The following is an 18,830-nucleotide window of genomic DNA, read 5'->3' as shown; positions in this document are numbered from 1 at the left end:
TGTGCTTCCTTAATTAAAAGGAAAGAACACCCATCATTAACGTAGGGATGTCACCGATTAACTGGCGGCCCCGGGGAAAAGGGCTGCTCCAGCCCCTGCCGTTTAAGCGGTTAACTGTGTAAACGTAACGTTTCACCGCTTGACTGATTAAACAGGATTTTACATCCCAGGATTAACTTAATGCAGAGGAAGAGGCTGGGGCTGGAAAGCTAAGCCCAGCTAAAAGGGTAAAAGAATAGCCCAAGTCAGCAGAAAATCTGCTGTATTGTACCGCAATCCACTGGGACCGATAAAGTGCAACTCTCTAACCATCACGGCCCATGCCCCCGTACCATTGATAGAAGTTTTCAGCACCGGGTATGCCGCAGAAAACTTGCTGTGCAGTCCAATGGAGAGCCACAAACCCCCCCAGCATGGAAGAGTCAGGCCAACTTCCTGCCTCCTCTCCTTTCTCCGTAACATCACCCCAGGGGGCGTCCTTCCCTTTGCTTTCTGGCTCACGTGGCCTATTTGTTCCATGTTCTCCACAGTTGGCTACACAATGAACGACCTGATATTTGAATGGCAAGAGAAAGGAGCTGTGCAGGTGGCTGACGGGCTAACCTTGCCTCAGTTTATCCTGAAGGAAGAAAAAGATTTGCGCTATTGCACCAAGCATTACAACACAGGTCAGTGACAGGGCATACGCGCCCGTCTCCCAGCCTCGGGCCCTTTGCCTTCCGTCTCCTTGCAGTGGGGATTTGGCCCTGTGTGTTTGCCACACACCGTCTGTGGCGTGCGCATGGCATTATCCAACAACTGGACGCCGGAGAGCGAGGTTCTCTTCACACAAATGTATTGCCAGGAAGAAGCGAAGGCACCCAAAACGACCATCCCCTGTGTACCTCTGTGCCCGTCAGAGGTCTCTGCATCTGCTGGGGTGTTTAATGTGGGCCCTTTCCCCAAGCTCCGTTCCATGCTGTGTATTCTAGACCCCGATGGGGAGCTACCAGACGGCTCCTCTAGCACGCTTCCACTTAGTTGAGAAAAAAGGCCTGGCATGGAGAGGTTAGCCTCCAGCCCCGCCCCCTTCCATCCGAGGCCCCGCCCCTTCCATCCGAGGCCCCGCCCCCTTCCAGGAGCATTGCCAGAGGCCTGGGCTGCACTGAAGGGCTGGAACGGGGAGGCTAGTCCCCAGCCCCGCCTCTTCCATCTGAGGCCCCGCCCCTTCCATCCGAGGCCCCGCCCCTTCCAGGAGCATTGCCAGAGGCCTGAGCTGCACTGAAGGGCTGGGATGGGGAGACTAGTCCCCAGCCCTGCCTCTTCCATCTGAGGCTCCCCCAGCTTGCAGAGAGGCCTGTCGTTCTGTCAGCCCCCCTGCGCACCAGCGATACTCAGCCATCCCGTCCCAGTGTTTCTTAAACGTTTTAAGACTGAGGAACACCAACCAATTATTTTTTAATGGGGAACACTAAGGATTTTTGATGAGCGGGAAAAAAAAAAGGAAGCTTGCCCCTTTTAAGGACGGCCATTTGAACTCTGTTCTCTTCGCATATGGTGACCATATTTTCTGAACCAAAATTAGGGACACATTACCTACACCCCCTGACCTCTGTTTACTATGCCCCTGACTCTCCGGGTCAAGATGGACACGTGACCAGAAGTAAAAGTAACCCCCTCGAAGAACCTTTCCCACCATCCTCCTACCCATAGGGGATGAGTTTGGCCCCCACCGAACCCTCTCTCCTCTGGTGCTGGTCCCTCCCCTGCAGGTGTCTGCCCTTCTGCTTCACCCCCAAAATCCCCTGGCATCTGCACCTTCCCTTACCCCTGCATCCTCCTGGTGCTTCCTCCTTCCCTCACTGCCCCTGCCCTCTTTCTCCCTGATGCCCATCCCCTCACCACCTTCTGCTCCAGTTCCTCTCATGCCTCTCCGTGCCCTCACACGACTTGCTCCATCCCTGCCTTCCTCATGCCCACCCTCCTTCCCCCTAGTTCTCTCTGAGCCCCTCCCTCAGCTTTTGCCTTCCAGTTTGCAGGGCTGGAGTCTGTGGTCGGGCCCCAGAAATCCCCACAGCCCTGGCCCCAGCTGCTTCCAAGGCAAGACCACTTGCTGGGCTTGGAGCTGGGCCGCCCATGGTGCTAATGATAGTGCTGCATTCCAGTCCCAGCTTTGGCTCCCATTAGGAGGAGCACGGGGCAGGGAGGGCGGGAAGCCCCCCCCCTCCCAGATCTGGCTTGCGGAGCATGGCAGAGTGAGTGGGTCCGTGCACTGCCGCTCCCCCAGCATCATCAGAAGGGGCGGGGGGAGGAAGGGCCGTGCTCAGAGCGCACCAGCAGACCCCGAACGTTCCCCACTCTGAAGTGCTCTAACCGGGCTCTGCGCAATCTCTGCTGGGACTCTGGTGGCAGCTCCCAGGAGCGGCTCACTGGCTCCAACCAGCGCCCCTCCCTCTTCGGGAGCAGTGGTGGCTGGCTGTGGATGGAGGAGGCCGGGCTGGCAGCGCACGGCGGAGGCGGTTCCACAGTGGGACGGGCCACATGGTGAGAAGGGGCTTGCCGGACAGTGGCGTGTGCTGCATGGGAGCACGGAGCTCTGGACACTACGCGCCACCGGCAGCAGCCCTGGCTGCCCACACAAAGCACCAAGGGAGCTGCTTATGTGCTGGGTGGAGGCGGGGAATTGCTGCTGCCCTGCATTAGCACTGGGTGTCTTTAAATCCGGGACTGTCCCGGAAAAAAAGGGACATATGGTCACCATATCTCCGCGGCACACCTCGCGGCACACCGGTGTGCCACAGAACACAGTTTAAGAAACGCTGCCCTATCCCGTTCCCCCGACTGACCAACTCTGAGCCAGAGAGTGGGAGCTGCCGGCAGCCATTGTTCATGGAGGCTGGATGCCAGGAGATGCTCACGCCCCTGCCAGTAACCGTCTACTTTAACCCCCGTCATTCTCAGGCAAGTTCACCTGCATAGAAGCGCGTTTCCACCTGGAGCGACAGATGGGCTACTACCTGATCCAGATGTACATCCCCAGCCTTCTGATCGTCATCCTCTCTTGGATCTCCTTCTGGATCAACATGGACGCTGCGCCCGCCCGGGTCGGCCTGGGCATCACCACGGTGCTCACTATGACCACCCAGAGCTCTGGCTCCCGAGCGTCATTGCCCAAGGTACGGAGCGCCCCCGGTTGCTTGGGAGAAATTCCTTCGCGCCCGTGTATCAGACAGGGACAGAGCTTCAACCGTGTCCAGAATTCCAGCCCACAAACTCCCTACCTTAGGAGGCTCCCAGTTCAGTGGGCAGCCACGGGCCAGCCCTGGCTTCAACATAAGCTGAGCTGCCCTAAGTTTCACTAGCAGTAACCATCCCCGAGAGGGCAGCATTGGAAGCGAGAGAGCAGGGCTCTCCGGTCATGCTCCACATGCCTATCCATTCTTAGCATGCCTGTTATACAAGTTGAACCTCTCTGCTCCGGCACTCTCTGGTCCGACAATATCTGTGGTCTGGCATGATTTTAGTGAGCCGGATGCCCACTTCTATGGGTGTGACCAAGTTTCCCATGGTCCCATAAAGTTTGTTTACAGCCCGCAGTCCTGGCTCTCAGGGTACATCTAAACTACATGCCTCCGTCGACGGAGGCATGTAGATTAGCCAGATCGGCAGAGGGAAATGAAGCCGCGATTAAAATAATCGCGGCTTCATTTAAATTTAAATGGCTGCCCCGCTCTGCCGATCAGCTGTTTGTCGGCAGATCAGGGCAGTCTGGACGCGACGCGCCGACAAAGAAGCCTTTCTTGATCGGCACAGGTATGCCTCGTGAAACCAGGTTTACCTGTGCCGATCAAGAAAGGCTTCTTTGTCGGCACGTCGCGTCCAGACTGCCCCGATCTGCCGACAAACAGCTGATCGGCAGAGCGGGGCAGCCATTTAAATTTAAATGAAGCCGCGATTATTTTAATCGCGGCTTCATTTCCCTCTGCCGATCTGGCTAATCTACATGCCTCCGTCGACGGAGGCATGTAGTCTAGACACACCCTCAGTGTTTTGTGCTATAATTTAATGCTAATTTATCCCTAAGGGTACGTCTAGACTACAAGCCTCTTTTGAAAGAGATCATCTAGACAGCCAAAAGGCTTTTGAAAAACCCCAGGCAATCTCGCTCTCTTTCGAAAAAGCCCTGTTTGCATTCAAGAATGCCTTTTTTCGAAAGAGCTCTTTTGAAAAAAGGCGTTCTTCCTTGTAAAAGTAGGTTTACCAATATGGAAAAAGCCGCTGTGTTCTTTCAATTTAATTTTGAAAGAACGCAACGGCAGTCCAGAGGAAGGTGATGGGTTTTTTTGGTTTTTTTGAAAAAAGGCCACTTTTTTCAAAAAAACTCTGTAGTCTAGACGCACCTTAAATGTTCTCTAAAAGCCCAGTAGGCTGGGGCCATGTTGATAATGCTGCTAGACAATATTGACCTCCCATGGTTCAGCAAATTCTCTGCTTCGGCACCGGTCAGGTCCTGAGGGTGCCGGACTAGAGAGCTTCACCCTATAGTAGTTCATAGAATCACTGTATCTCCTACAAGGGAGCCAGCAGCCGTGCGGGGCCCCTGGACAACATGGGGGGCAGTCTGGCTCCATGCTCCTGGAAGGGGCGGAGCCTCAGTGGAAGAGGCAGGGCTGGGGCAGAAAACACATCACACCAGCCCCTCCCCCCAGCGCTTAATGCCAACGGGAGCACAACGCATGTCCCTCCCCCCGCCCTCAGAGCGGCCCAGAGCGCGTGGTGTGGTGCTCCAGCGGTGATTTAAAGAGCCTGCGGCTCCGGGCGCCACCACCACTACAACAGTAGTAGCAGAAACCGGGCGCCGCAGGCCTTTTAGAATTGCCAGGCCCAGGGCAACTGCCCCCTTCCCTGCCTCTCCTCCCCGCTGGCAGGCCTGACCTGGACAGTCAATATTAATACTCAGTCGGCCCATAAGATACAGTCACAGAATTGCAGAAATGTAGGACTGGAAGGTACCTCAGAGGTCATCCGTTCTGCCCCCCCGTGCAGAGGCAGGACCAAGTACACTTAGACCACCCCTGACAGGGTTTTGTCCAACCTGTCCTTAAGAACTGCCAGTGATGGAATTTCCTGGCCTCCCCTGGAACCCTATTCCAGACTCTAACGCACCGAATCGTTAGAAAGGTTTTCCGGGTAGCTCACCTGAATCTCCCTTACTGGTGATCCCACCCATTCCTCCTTATCCTACGTTCCGTGGACATAGAGAACGTGTCCTATTCTGTACGTGCGGTCTTTCCCCCGTAAAACCCGTCCCTTCTCTGTGCTGGAGAACGTCTCATGCAGGGTTGCTTTTCAAGGAGAACAAGGATTAACATCCAGGCTGAGGACCATATCCCGTCCCTCGGTAAGATGGGATTGAATGTCTCAGAGCTCTTGCTGAGCACATCAGGAATGCCTCGTTTGTTTCCTCCTCACTTTCCCCAGACTGCGGGGGAACAGCGAGAAGGAAGGCAAGCGCAGGAGCAAGGTCTCACCGTCGCCCTTTCTGCCCCACAGGTGTCCTACGTTAAGGCCATAGACATCTGGATGGCGGTGTGTTTGCTCTTCGTGTTCTCAGCGCTTCTGGAGTATGCCGCTGTCAACTTCGTGTCCCGGCAGCACAAGGAGCTGCTCAGATTCAGAAGGCGGAGGAGGCACCACAAGGTAAAACACCAGCCATGCAGAGCACAGCCAGACCCACGTCTCCACCCCCCTAGAACCCCAGTGGGTCACCCACGTGGCCAGCTGGAGCTAGCAAGTGGGGCTCCGTGAAGTCCTTTACGTGCCTTGAGACGGCACGGAGGGGCAAGTATCAGAACACATGGACACCTCAGCTGCTTCTGGTTTCTCCTCCCATATTCGGCTTCCTCCCTGCGGGGACCAACTCCTACTTTTTATGATGCCTGTTCATGGATGGATGGCCAAAATCTACAATTCTCCCCACCGGGACTGCTTGTTTCCAATGCTTGGGAGGGTGGGGGGAGGGTCTATCCTGGAAAGGCATAACGGAGTGAGGCAGCTGAGCCTAACCTGGAGGTAAGTGACACGTTTTTGTACCTGCCACCTTGCCAAATACCGCTACATCCAGAAGCATCTGCTGCTCGCATTTACTGTGATATGCCCCTCTAAAATCCTCTTTTAATAACACCTTATAATGGCCCTAGCCAAGCTCTATGCACGTTCCCCAGGACTGAAATCAACCGGAGCATGCATGTGTGGGGTAGAAATCTGCACCCTGCACACGGGTAGGTTTGGACCCTTTTGCAGTGTGCCCACAGCAGAGACGCGACACCACAGAGGTCACTAGGCAGAGAACTAGAAGGGTACGTCCACACTGCACACTTATTTCGAAATAAGCTATTCCCGAAGAAATACTCTGAAATAGCTTATTTCGTCTACACTGCAGGGAAGCCTCAAAATGAGTCTGAGGCCGGCTCCCCTAATGTGGACGCATTACCTCAATTGAGCGCCCCAGGAAGCATTGGGGAGTAATTAGTCTGAATGGCTCTGGGGAGAAGCTATTTCGAAATAGCACCCATGGAGCATCCACACTACAGCTATTTTGAAATAGCTATTTTGGAAGAGGCGTTATTCCTCGTGGAATGAGGTCTACAGAAGTCGGAATGAGCCGCCCGTTATTTCGAAATAACGGAATTGCTGCATTGCCGCTCGCATTGTTATTTCAGAATAACAGCAGTTACACCCTAAGAGTAAATACAAGTCGAGGCAGAACAATATAAATAGTTATTTCAGGCTGGCCCTGGAGGTGAATAACTACAAGAGAAGTTGAGCTCCATAAGCAGATTAAAGTCATCTCCTCCATGGCCTGGTCATTCTTGAGAGCAACTCAAGAGCAGGCGATAAGGACCTAGAGAGGGCGTGAGTAATTATTTCTGGAGGCGATCCTTGATTGCAGGTGTGCAAATAGGAGAGTCAAAAACCAAACTAGATCTCACCTCTGACTCAATCAACTCAGTCAGGGTATGTCTACACTACCCCGCTAGTTCGAACTAGCGGGGTAATGTATGCATACCGAACTTGCTAATGAAGCCTGGGATTTGAATTTCCTGGGCTTCATTAGCATAAAGCCGGCTCCGCCATTTTTAAAAGCCGACTAGTGCGAACCCCGTGCCGCGCGGCTACACGCGGCACGGGCTAGATAGTTCGAACTACGTAGTTATTCCGATCTATCTGTACGCCTACGTAGTTCGAACTATCTAGCCCGTGCTGCGTGTAGCCGCGCGGCACGGGGTTCGCACTAGCTGGCTTTTAAAAATGGCGGAGCTGGCTTTATGCTAATGAAGCCCGGGAAATTCAAATCCTGGGCTTCATTAGCAAGTGCGGTATGCATACATTACCCCGCTAGTTCGAACTAGCGGGGTAGTGTAGACATACCCTCAGTGTTGGGAACAGAAGTTCCACTGATGGAACAGTATGGACTCTAATAATGGGTTGGTTGACTCGCTATGGTCACTAATAAGCAAACAGTGTCCACCAGGCTAGCACCACTCCCTGCCCGGACCCACGCATTCGTGTAACTTGTAGTATTTCATGGCAATGAACTTTGCAAGTGCATGAGAAGTGAACAGGGGCCGTTCTGCTCTTGTTGCCGCATCTTATGCAGGAAATAAATCAGGGAACTTTACCTACCTCCCCGTTCCCTGCATCACCCCTCGCAGTTAGCACAACAGCGTTCCCCTTCCGTTTGCAACAGGAACATTCGGGGCAGGGCAGATGTTTCTGCTCTCAGGGTGGGTGGCTAGTGGCTTGCTATGGGTGTATAACTGCAGTACAGCTGTTACATTTCACAGACAGGAATTCCTAGTCTAGAACAGTTGGGATTTTGCACAGCTGCTAGGCAGGAGCAAGGCAAAGCTGCCTTTCCACCGCTTTCCATCTCCCCTGTGCTGGAGGCTGCTTTCGCTCGGGGCTGCTGTGGTTTGTTTTGCCTGAGACAAGCTCCCTAGAGGCCATTCAGCCTACCCAAGATCTGCAGAGGCAGCATCCTCTGCACTCACGGGACAGCTCGGGGCAGGGCATAGGGCCGCTGGCTATGTGGCGCTGACATCACCCCGGGATTCCCCTCTAAAAAGGGAATTCCCACCTGCCCCCAGGACATTCCCACTGTGCAAAGCGGAAAGAGCGGGGACCAGAGATCTGATCTGAAGTTGGGGGCTGCACACAAATGAGAAGCCCCTGACTAAGGAGGAAGACCCTCCCCACATTCCCCTCACACCCCAGAGCCTAGGGGGGCCAGGCTAGTAGATTTTGTGTGCTCCAGCCTTGCCGGTGGCTGGTAGGAGCATCAGCACAGGCTCCCTAGTGCCCAAAGCCTGAGGTTCCCCACCCCTGCCCTAAGGCATGGGATCAATTTGTTTTCTGCCTTATCAGCCTGGCTTGCTAGTGGGGCTGATGGCTGCTTCAGACTGCGGTGCCAGTCCAGCTCAGGGGCGCCCTGCTTTCTACCCAGGGGGCTTGCTATGTCTACACGGGAATATTTAGCACTTGGCTAAACCGCTCCTCTCCCAAGCACTTCTCTGGAGGTTATCTTACACCCCCTCGCCAGCTGGCCTGTCCCTTACAGCAGAGGGAGATGGGCTATTAGATGAGCGGCCATGTCACTCTCTCAAGAACTGTAACCACATTTAAAAGACACAGACACGAATGTAGGGACCAGCCAGTGACACTGAGCCATGTGCATTTCCGTCGGGGGCTCCCCAGACCGGTGACATGAATGTAATGGGTGCCACGAAGTCAGGCGTGGGGGCAAACTTTTGAGCACCGCAGAGCTCGGCTTCAGTTGTGGCTCTGCGTCGTTTGTCCTCGGTCTACTAAAAGCTAGGATCTCACTTCTTTTGTCTCTCTCGGGCTCTGGGACCACGATGGCTACAGCCACACTGCAACCTTAATTAACCAAGGTCCTCAACTAAGCAGCAGCAGATTTTCAGCACCATACCGAAAAATCACTGGCTCAGAGCAAAGCGAGTTGGTTTGTTACAAAGAACCATCCCCGAACTCTAGAAAAGGCGACGATCAAACCGCGAGAAACCAGGCTGCAAGAGGCACAAGGGTTCCACACAGGCCAGAGAGATTGTCCGTTTCAAGAGGCAGCGCGAATTAGGGCCGTGGCTGGCAGCCTGCAGGCCACATGCAGCCCGTCAGGTTGCCCGCAAGACGGTTTGTTTACCGTAGCCCAGGCACAGGGGTGTCAGATTCCCCTAGTTGCCCATTGCTGCGCTAGTAGACAAGATTTCAGGAAACCAGAGTTTTGTTCACAGCTCAGTAACATCCAGACAAGCCACTTCCCTCCCTGTCCTTCAGTTTCCCCATCTGCAAAATGGGTGATAATACTTGCCCGCTTTTGCAGGGCGCTTTCAGATCTCTGGAGGAAGACTAGCGAATAAATGCTCAAAGACAAGAGCCATGGAAACCACCCGCAACGCACCCCCTAGCTTTGTGCACAATCTGGACATGTCATTTAGACACAACTAGCACCTTTTGGTTCGGAGGGAGCGGGATCTGTTTGTATGGTTGACAAACTTCTAATAAAAACTCTAGTGAGATCATTGTAAAAGATCCGTTTGCCAGGGATAGTCAACCCAAGACCAGGCTGCTCTTGCAATCCCCTGCATAATCTCCCAGCAACTTTAATTGGCACAAATGATAAAAAAAAAAAACACTCCCAGTAAGCGAGGATTGCATGCTCATGACATCCTCACCATTCGTGGTGGATGCGTTCCCACATCCATTGCAAATGGCAAAATTCATAAACCCTGGTGGCTCCAGAATTCACCGTGGTGGCTGGGAGCCACAAGAACTTGCCATGGGGAATTCACTGCAATTCCAGGCAGGAATGGGGAATTCACCACAGGCACCGGGAGCCTCATGGCTCCCAGCTGCTGCCTTCCCCTTCCAGGCTGGGGTAGGAGACCTCTGCAAATACACAGAACCACTAACAGCGATTCCACAAATCACCAGGGTGTCCTACATTCAAATCACATTGTACAGAAGAGGCTGGAGAACATGATTGCTGTATCCCGGTGCCTTGAAATGTTCTGATCTCCCTGTTCTAAACACTGAGACATCAGACTGAAGGAAATAACATGTTAAAACAGGCAACACTGAAGGAGCAATCAGATTGGCCAATGGGGACTCCAGCCCACTACGGCTGTACCTGTCAAAATTTGCTACCTCCTGGCCTCCCCTCTATCTCCTTACGCCCATCACAATGTGACAACATGCTCCGCGGTGCTTCAGTGATGCATTAACATAGGTGAATCTAGATACACAGGCCATATTCTACTCATTTTGATTTTCATTTTACTTAGCCGCAGAGGAAACTTGGCTAGACTTCCCCATCTACACCGGCACTTGCCCATAAAAAAAATTCTTTCCAGATTTTGTTTGCAGCCCTAAATTCATAACATGTACATGCACTCACAAGTGTGAGAGGCTCAATTTGTCCCGTAAAGCTGCTTGAAGGTTTTTACCTCCCTTATACCTTACACGTCAGAATCCTGGTGCGGGAACCAAAAGGTACAATTGACCTCATAATGGGTCAGATAAAATATACATGTAGGCTGTGTCTAGACTGGCCAGTTTTTCCGGAAAATCAGCCACTTTTCCGGAAAAACTTGCCAGCTGTCTACACTGGCCGCTTGAATTTCCGCAAGAACACTGATTTCTTACAGTAGGAAGTCAGTGTTCTTGAGGAAATACTATGCTGCTCCCGTTCGGGCAAAAGTCCCTTTTGCGCAAAACTTTTGCGCAAAAGGGCCAGTGTAGACAGCTGAGATTTGTTTTGCACAAAAAAGCCCTGATCGCGAAAATAGCGATTGGGGCTTTTTTGCGGAAAAGCACGTCTAGATTGGCCAGGGACGTTTTTCCGTAAAAAGTGCTTTCTCGTAAAAGTGTCTGTGCCAATCTAGACGCTCTTTTCCAAAAATGCTTTCAACAGAAAACTTTTCTGTTAAAAGCATTTGCGGAAAATCATGCCAGTCTAGACATAGCCATAATGAATAAATGGCCCAAGTTTTCAGTTTGGACATTCAGTCATGAAAAATGCCTCGTCCATTGTTATGAACCTGCAAAAAACATCTTGGCATGCCAATCAGGTTGTCGAGCACTGCACTCCCCCAAGAACCTGTGCAGACTGGATAGAGGCATGTTTCCAACCGCATAAGCGATGGCAGGTGTAAAGCACGACCACCAGCAGGCAGAGAAGTTGGCTTAATCAATGTACAAAGGACAGGTTCCATGTGCAATTTCACAATTTACAGAGGGAGGCTCTTTGTGAAATTCAGTGCGTGAGAGAGAGAGAGAGAGAGAGAGAGAGGATGCACACACTAGCACTGGTCAAATCCAGAGAAAACAAAGCGACAGATAGAATTGTGAATTAACAGACTGCCACGGCTCTCCTCCATGGATCCATAGTATCCTTTGCTCAGGACTGCAGGTGACAATTGATTCTTCATCTGGGAATTCACAATGTTTCTTATTCATTATTTGCTATTTCTGATACTGGTTTTTTTTTAATGGTCAACCAGGGAGCAGAAACAATATCACGCTACAAATAATGAGCAGCAGCCAGCCAAAGGCAACAACTCAAACACCCCATTGGTCAGAGTTCCCCACATTGGGAGGACGGGGGGAACATTTAGGCAACGAATCCAGCAGGCCCCAGGTAAATCCCCATAGGAGAAGAGAAGGGAGAGCTACCCAGCCCCAGTCTGTTCCCAGCTCTGCTCCAGTCCTGCCCTGAGCCAATGTTTCCTCTAATCTTTTCCATCCATGTGAGAGTTTTTTCCATCCATGTGTGGAATAAATTTTATGTGCACCCAGGCATGTGTGAATGTGCACCACCAGTAGAAACAAAAAAAACCCATCTGGGGGCACTCTGCTGATCAGCTGGGTGGCATGTGAATCTCTCCTGAGTGGCTGCACAAGCACCCCGCTTACGGCAACACTGCCCGGAGCCCTTGGGTCCCTGTCGGCGGTCCAAAAGCCACTCTGTACCCGGCCCTGGTCCCAGCACTGCCCTCAGCTTCAACCCCATCCTCACCAGAGGCCCTGTCTGCGATTCCATTCCCGGCCCCAGACCCACTCCCAGTTGCAGCCCCCTTATCTCTGCTCCCACTCCCAGCCCTGGCTCTGAAGGGGAAAACCAGGGGAGGGGGGAAGGCGGGTGCAGCATGAGCCTGAAAATGTTGGGGCCACTGCCATAGACCGATCGTGCAAGCCCCCTTCGATAAATACGCACTACAGTGTGCGCAGCTTTAAACACGGTGATGACCATGCGTGGTTCCTGTCTCGTCAAGGTCTCTAGATATTCCGGCCTCACGGAGCAGCTCCTTTGCCTTTGAAGCTGGGCTGGAAACAGAGATGACTAATGCCCCTTGGTCCCTGGGTGGGATCTATTCTCCCTGTTGCCATTCTCACTCAGTTAAAGTCATTTTAGTGCGTTCAAAAGGCGCGATTGGTTGAGTTGGACTGAGAGATAAGGCCCTCATGCCTAAAGAATAAATTCACAACCAAGACTGGCCTATGAAAGATACATAGAGAAAAAAAGGGTGTTAAATTTTTAGTGAATAGTTAGTGTTTGTGTGCGTGTGTGTGTGTGTAAAAAAGGGTGTTAAATTTGTAGTGAATAGTGTGTGTGTGAGAGAACAAGGGTGTTAAATTTGAAGTGAATAGTTAGTGTACGTGAGAAAGGGGTGTTAAATTTGTAGTGCATAGTGTGTGTGTGTGTGTGTGTGTGAGTGAGAGAGAGAGAAAGAGGGTGTTAAATTTGTAGTGAAGTGTGTGTGTGTGTGTGTGAGAAAAAGGATGTTAAATTTGTAGTGAATTGTGTGTGTGTGTGTGTGTGTGTGTGTGTGTGTGAAAAAGGATGTTAAATTTGTAGTGAAGTGTGTGTGTGTGTGTGTGTGAGAAAAAGGATGTTAAATTTGTAGTGAATTGTGTGTGTGTGTGTGTGTGTGTGTGAGAAAAAGGATGTTAAATTTGTAGTGAAGTGTGTGTGTGTGTGTGTGTGTGTGTGTGTGAAAAAGGATGTTAAATTTGTAGTGAAGTGTGTGTGTGTGTGTGTGAAAAAGGATGTTAAATTTGTAGTGAATTGTGTGTGTGTGTGTGTGTGTGTGTGTGTGTGTGTGTGAGAAAAAGACTGTTAAATTTGTAGTGAATTGTGCGTGTGTGTAAGGGTGTTAAATTTGTAGTGAAGTGTGTGTGTGTGTGTGTGTGAGAGAGAGAAAAAGGATGTTAAATTTGTAGTGAATAGTGTGTGTGTGTGTGTGTGTGTGTGTGTGTACGTATTCCATAGTGTATTGAGCTTTCCACTTCATGATGTAGGGAGAGGCCTACACACCCATTGCTCACCTGCACTTCTAGCCCATCCCAAGACGTGCCAATGGGCAGCCCTGGCTTCTTGCTTTGGTTCCCTGACACCTGCTGGTGACAGTAGGAATGAGTTGCCCGTCTGCTGCAGAAGAGAACACTCAGCGAAGCTCTGAGAAGTCAGAGGCGCTAGGTGATGGAGAGGTTAAAAGTGGCCCCCCAATGTCAGAGTCAGTCATTCCTGTTTCTGCTAACGCCACTTGCTGCTGCCTCGTATCCCACGTAGATTCAAATACCAGAATCCACTTACTGGCTGATAAAGCACGCTTCCCTGTGTCCCCGTAATCAAAATCTGCCTAGTACACAAATTGGATTTTCTTTTGGTACTAAAATGGTAGAAATAATAATTGTAGGAACTATTAATTTCCTTTTCTCTAACAAAGACCAGTGCTACGCAGGCATGGCAAAGCCCGAGTGGGGTGGCAGACGGAGATTTTAAAGGGCTCTGCAGATAGTGGGGACTCTGTTTCACAAAGGATTATCCGTGCAAGAGTTCTGCCTCAGGCAGGCTTACGCAGCTCCCTGTCTCCCAGGTTCATTCCTTCCTCATGTTTCTGCTTTGCATATCATGCTGATTCTGCTCTTCACTTCCTCTCGCCATCTCTCCCTGCACCTCATGGAGGGACAGATGGGGGCCACTAGAGGCACCTCGCGGATACAGGAATCCCTTTCTTTGAAGGTGTCATCATAACGTCACAAAGCAAACACAGCGCATGCTTGATCTTAGGAAAGAATATTTCACAGTGGGCTAGGGTTGCCAGATGGTTTAACAAAAAATACCGTACACCTCCTCTCCCCTCCCCCAAAAAGAAACCACTGGGAAAAAATCCTCTCCTCCCCCCCCCCCCCCCCAAAAAAAGAAACCACTGGGAAAAAATTCTGTTGAGAAAAAAAAAAGAGGGAAGACCAAAGTTGTTAAGCAAAAGAAAAAAAAAGGCGCTATGCCTTTAAATGGTCCCATGTTCCTCACTCTACTAGGCTTCTGAGGGAAACAGGAAATACCAGACATTTCACATGTCCGATATTTTCTGGTTTTTTTACCAGATGGGGGACCCGGATAATGGACAGTCCGGGTGAAAACCGGACACCTGGCAACCCTACAGTGGGCATGTACAGCACGTGGCACAATGCTACTTTGATATCAGCGAGGGCCTCTAGGTATTAATACAAATAAAAAGGAGCCAGATCCTGCTATTCTTACTCAACACCCAATTCAGATCTTGCTCCAGCGTCACAGTTGTGTACCTCTACCCGCTCCGGTGTGGCTTCTCTTGATTTACACTGGGCTAAGTGGAAGGAGAATTTGGCCTGTGGTGTATCCACAAGCAAAAGTCCCAGCGCTCAAGCAAACCGTCCCAACTGAAATCGAAGGCTGAGTTTAAACAGAACCGTTGGATCCGTTATTTGGTTGACCATTCTGTGTACCTGAGCTGATTTGCATTAAGGTCGATCCTTATTCAGTCCCTTGAGGAAGAAGTTTGACCCATTGGAACCTAAGGGCTTATCTAGACTACAGGGAACAGTCAAAATATTTGCACATCTGCTTTAAAAAGTGAAAGTACTTTAGACGCAGCTTTTCTGGCGAACCCTCCCCCCCTTTGTCGAAAAGCCGCGTAAACCTCAAAAAATGAGGCCCTGAAACCCGGCTGCATTCTTAGACCCCTGCCAAGCATGCCTGTTCACATCCACGGATTTCAGCATCAGCTGCCAAGGGTTTACCCTGCAGCAAGGGACACTGGATAAAATACGTAGCTGGAATTGACTTATCTTAAGCCGAGCTTGGCGCCATCTTCACAGAGGGAGGCCCTCCCGTCGGCTTCCCTTACTCCTCGCAACTGCAAGGAGTACTGGCGCCTAACAGAGCCCTCAGCATTCGATTTAGTGGGTCTTAACTAGACCCGCTAAATCAACTGCCAGAAGATCTATCTCCAGCACAGCCAGTGAAGATGTGAACTTAAGAACAGCTAGTCTAGGTCAGATCAAAGGCTCATCTAGTGCAGTGTTCTGTCTTTTGACAATGGCCAATGTCAGATGCCCCAGAGGGAGTGAACAGAAACAAGGAATCATCAAGTGATCCCTCCCCTGTCATCCACTTCCAGCCTCTGACAAACAGAGACTAGGGACACCATTCCTGCCCATCTTGGCTTGTAGCCATTGATGGACCCTATTCTCCATGAATTTATCCAGTTCTTGTTTGAACCCTGTTAAAGTCCTGGTCTTCACAACATCCTCTGGCAAGGAGTTCCACAGGTTGACTGTGTGTTGCATGAAGAAATCCTTTCTTTTGTTTGTTTTAAACCTGCTACCTATTAAGAGTGCATAAGAGTGTGCTGCATAAGAATGGCTTAAAGAGTTGTTAAGCTCTGGAGCAGGCTTCCAAGGGAGGTTGTGAAATCCCCATCATTGGTGGTTTCTAAGAACAGGTGGGACAAACACCTGTCAGAGGTGGCCTAAATTACTTGCTCGTGCCTTGGTGCCAGAGGCTGAACTAGACAACCTCTCGGGTCCTTCCAGCCCAATATTTCTCTGATTCTAGGTGCCTGCCCTATGCTGTTCTTCCAGGACCCTTCCCCTACTCCTGAACAATGTAAGTGCAGGCTCCTTTGAATCAACATCAGGGGGCAGGCATTGGGAAAGTTTCTTCCATCTCATTCTTCAGCCTGGGAACGTGGACGGAGGGGGTTTCTTAGCTCCTCTCTGTGCTGGATGTTCAAGAGTTTTGGGATCTATGGGAGATATCTACTACCATGGCAGAAAGCAGTACGGAGACCGAGAGGGGGCCATTGGGATGGCATGTCATAGACCAGGGGTGGGGAACCTAAGGCCCGGGGAGCCAGATACAGCTCCCAGCTTGCCTGGATCCGACCCCCGAGGCTTGGGGCTCCCCCCAGCATCGAGGAGCCTGTGCTGGTGCTCCAGCTCCCCCACCATCCCTCTGCAGGGCTAGAGCCCACAAAACCTACTAGCCTGGGTCCTCATGGCTGCACGAGGGGAACATGGGGAGAGTCGTTCTTCTCAGTCAGCAGCCTCATCACTGAGGGAGGGTTTGCTGGTTGGTTGGTTTTTTTGCTTCTTGCTTGCGTGCGGCCCCCGACTGATTTCTCCGTAGGTCAGCGGCCCCCGACCCAAAAAGCTTCCCCACTCCGACGCAGAGTATCAAGGCCTCTTGATGTTGAGTATCAAGGGGTGCTGCAGAGAACACGGCCCTGATAGAGAAGAGGAAGGATGGGCCACTGGTTACAGTGCTAGCCTCGGGTGAATTCCCAGCGCGAGGCAAGCTACCGTGTGCCTCAGTTTCCCATCTGTAAAATATGGGTGATAACGAGGCGTGAGACTGTCAGATACTACCTATACAGTAACGCACCCGGGAAGGGAGGAAGAGATGTTGGCGAGGGCCTACAGAAGTAACCTTGCTAGAGACAGGGAGTCGGTACATCTCGTCCGTAAGCCGGACACCTCCCCCGCATGCTAAGCGTGTCTGAAACACAAGAGCAAGGCTTTGTTTCTTTTTTTTTTTTTTTTTTTTTGCTCAGATTTGCTGACGTGCTCTTGGCTCCACTTTGTAGTTACCCTGCTAGGAGAGCATAATTCACCCCTGCCTTGCAGCTACATGCTAAGTGAGGGGCCATCCATAAAAGACTCTGCAAAAAAAAAATTTTAGAAGGCCCGATGGGGCAGGAAGGGGAAACCATTTTAGAAAGGCCAGGGGGGAGTTAGTGCCACATCATGGCACTTTTATAGATGAAACCCCCCTAACACGCCACAGGGAGTGGCTGTGTTTGATCAGAGATGCGCATGGACTTGCAGGCGGACTGCTGGATTTTTGAGCATCATTGCTCTTCATGAGCAGTACGGCTTAGTGGTTAGTACACATAACTAGGAGCCAAGAGGCCTGGATTTCTGATGCTGACTCAGCAACCTATTTGCTGTATCACCTTAGGCAAGTCACGGCGCTGCTCTGTGCCTCAGTTTCTCTGTCTGTGAAATGGGACCAGCACCTTCCCATGTAAAGCACTCCGAGATGCTCAGATCAAAGGACTGATGCATAAGGACACAGTCCTATTATTTAGGTATTGGACTGTGCAGCCAGACTCGTGAGCGAGCAGGTCCCTTAGCACTACGTATCAGCGCACTACTGAAGGGCAGGCAGAAACAGGTAGGGTGGCTATTGCCTTCAGTGCGGAGGAGAGGAAACCATGCTGACGTGTTTCCTGAGAAAGAGGGGGAATCGGGGCCACAATGAGGCTTCTGTGACCAGATCAAGACGGGGAAGATGGGTCCTTGCTCACTCCGCCCCACCTGCAGAGCTCTTTTCATGGGCGGCCTTTGACGCTGTCAGGAAGTCCATGTAACTCCCTAGGAATTCTCATGCAGTGGCTTTTACCAAACGAGTTACATGGAACCCGCTCCTTCTGGGCAAGCTGAAAAAGAAGGTATGGATGGGGGGGGGGAGGAGGCCAGAAGCAAAACAGGGGATGTGGCAGGGGGGGGAGGCACATGGCAAAACCAATGACTAGCCATAAGGAAAGAGAAGTCAATCCCGCTTTCCAACGGCAATAGGATCCCCTGATTTGCCTCTGCGCTTGATACAGCTAGCACCCCTCTATAAGGCTGTTCTTGTTAGGCACAGGTTTGTCCAATACCAAGGGAGTGGTGTCCACCAGTGGAGTAGAAGGCCACCCATGGAAAGCCTTATAGCAAGGGTGCATTGTCTCTATCTTATTTTAAGTAGACCCCTATGATCAATCTGTTTCAGGAGGACGAAGCCGGAGAAGGCCGGTTCAACTTCTCTGCCTATGGGATGGGCCCTGCCTGCCTGCAAGCCAAGGACGGCCTCTCGGTCAAAGGAGCCAACAACAACAACACGGCCAACCCGGTGCCGGTCCAGTGCAGGTCTCCCGATGAGATGCGCAAGCTCTTCATCCAGCGTGCCAAGAAGATCGACAAGATCTCCCGTATCGGCTTCCCCATGGCTTTCCTCATCTTCAACATTTTCTACTGGATTATCTACAAGATTGTCCGCAGGGAAGACGTGCACAATAAGTGAGCGGGGCTGTGCGGCGAGGAAAGCCACACGGGAGGAGAGGGGAGAAAGCGATCCTCGATACACATGTGCAATAGCAATGCAGCGATGCATGAATTTAAGAATGTGGCAATATCTACTTTAAAATAAACAGGGGGCGGGGGAGGGACTTTTAAATATACAAACTGAGGATTACCAGGGGCGGGGGAAGGAAGTTTTCCAAAACTTGAATTGGGGGATTGCAGGGAGCTCGGTGTTTTACAGCATAGGAAGGGGCGGATTGCTACTGCAGCAGTCCAAGCAGTGTAATATATTAAATATATATTCATGCTTAATTATAATGCAAAAAAAAAAACAACAACTTTTTTTAGCCTATTAACAGCTTAAATTCTAAAGGCACTGG

At 51.2% G+C, this 18,830-nt stretch overlaps 1 protein-coding gene across 1 annotated transcript in view; it reads left to right on the top strand.

Annotated features, from left to right (window-relative positions):
• The window catches only part of GLRA1 (glycine receptor alpha 1), an 87,118-nt gene extending 68,566 nt beyond the window's left edge, over window positions 1-18,552 (top strand). The window contains exons 6-9 of the mRNA XM_014581165.3: window positions 531-668; window positions 2,941-3,155; window positions 5,533-5,679; window positions 18,137-18,552. Coding sequence (XP_014436651.2) covers window positions 531-668; window positions 2,941-3,155; window positions 5,533-5,679; window positions 18,137-18,451 — 815 coding nt within the window. The 3' untranslated portion in view covers window positions 18,452-18,552. The remainder of the gene's footprint in view (window positions 1-530; window positions 669-2,940; window positions 3,156-5,532; window positions 5,680-18,136) is intronic.
• Window positions 18,553-18,830: the final 278 nt, after the last annotated feature.

The sequence above is a fragment of the Pelodiscus sinensis genome, chromosome 17, assembly GCF_049634645.1.
Source record: "Pelodiscus sinensis isolate JC-2024 chromosome 17, ASM4963464v1, whole genome shotgun sequence".
NCBI lineage: Eukaryota > Metazoa > Chordata > Testudines > Trionychidae > Pelodiscus > Pelodiscus sinensis.
This window is presented reverse-complemented; position numbering and strand designations above follow the sequence as displayed.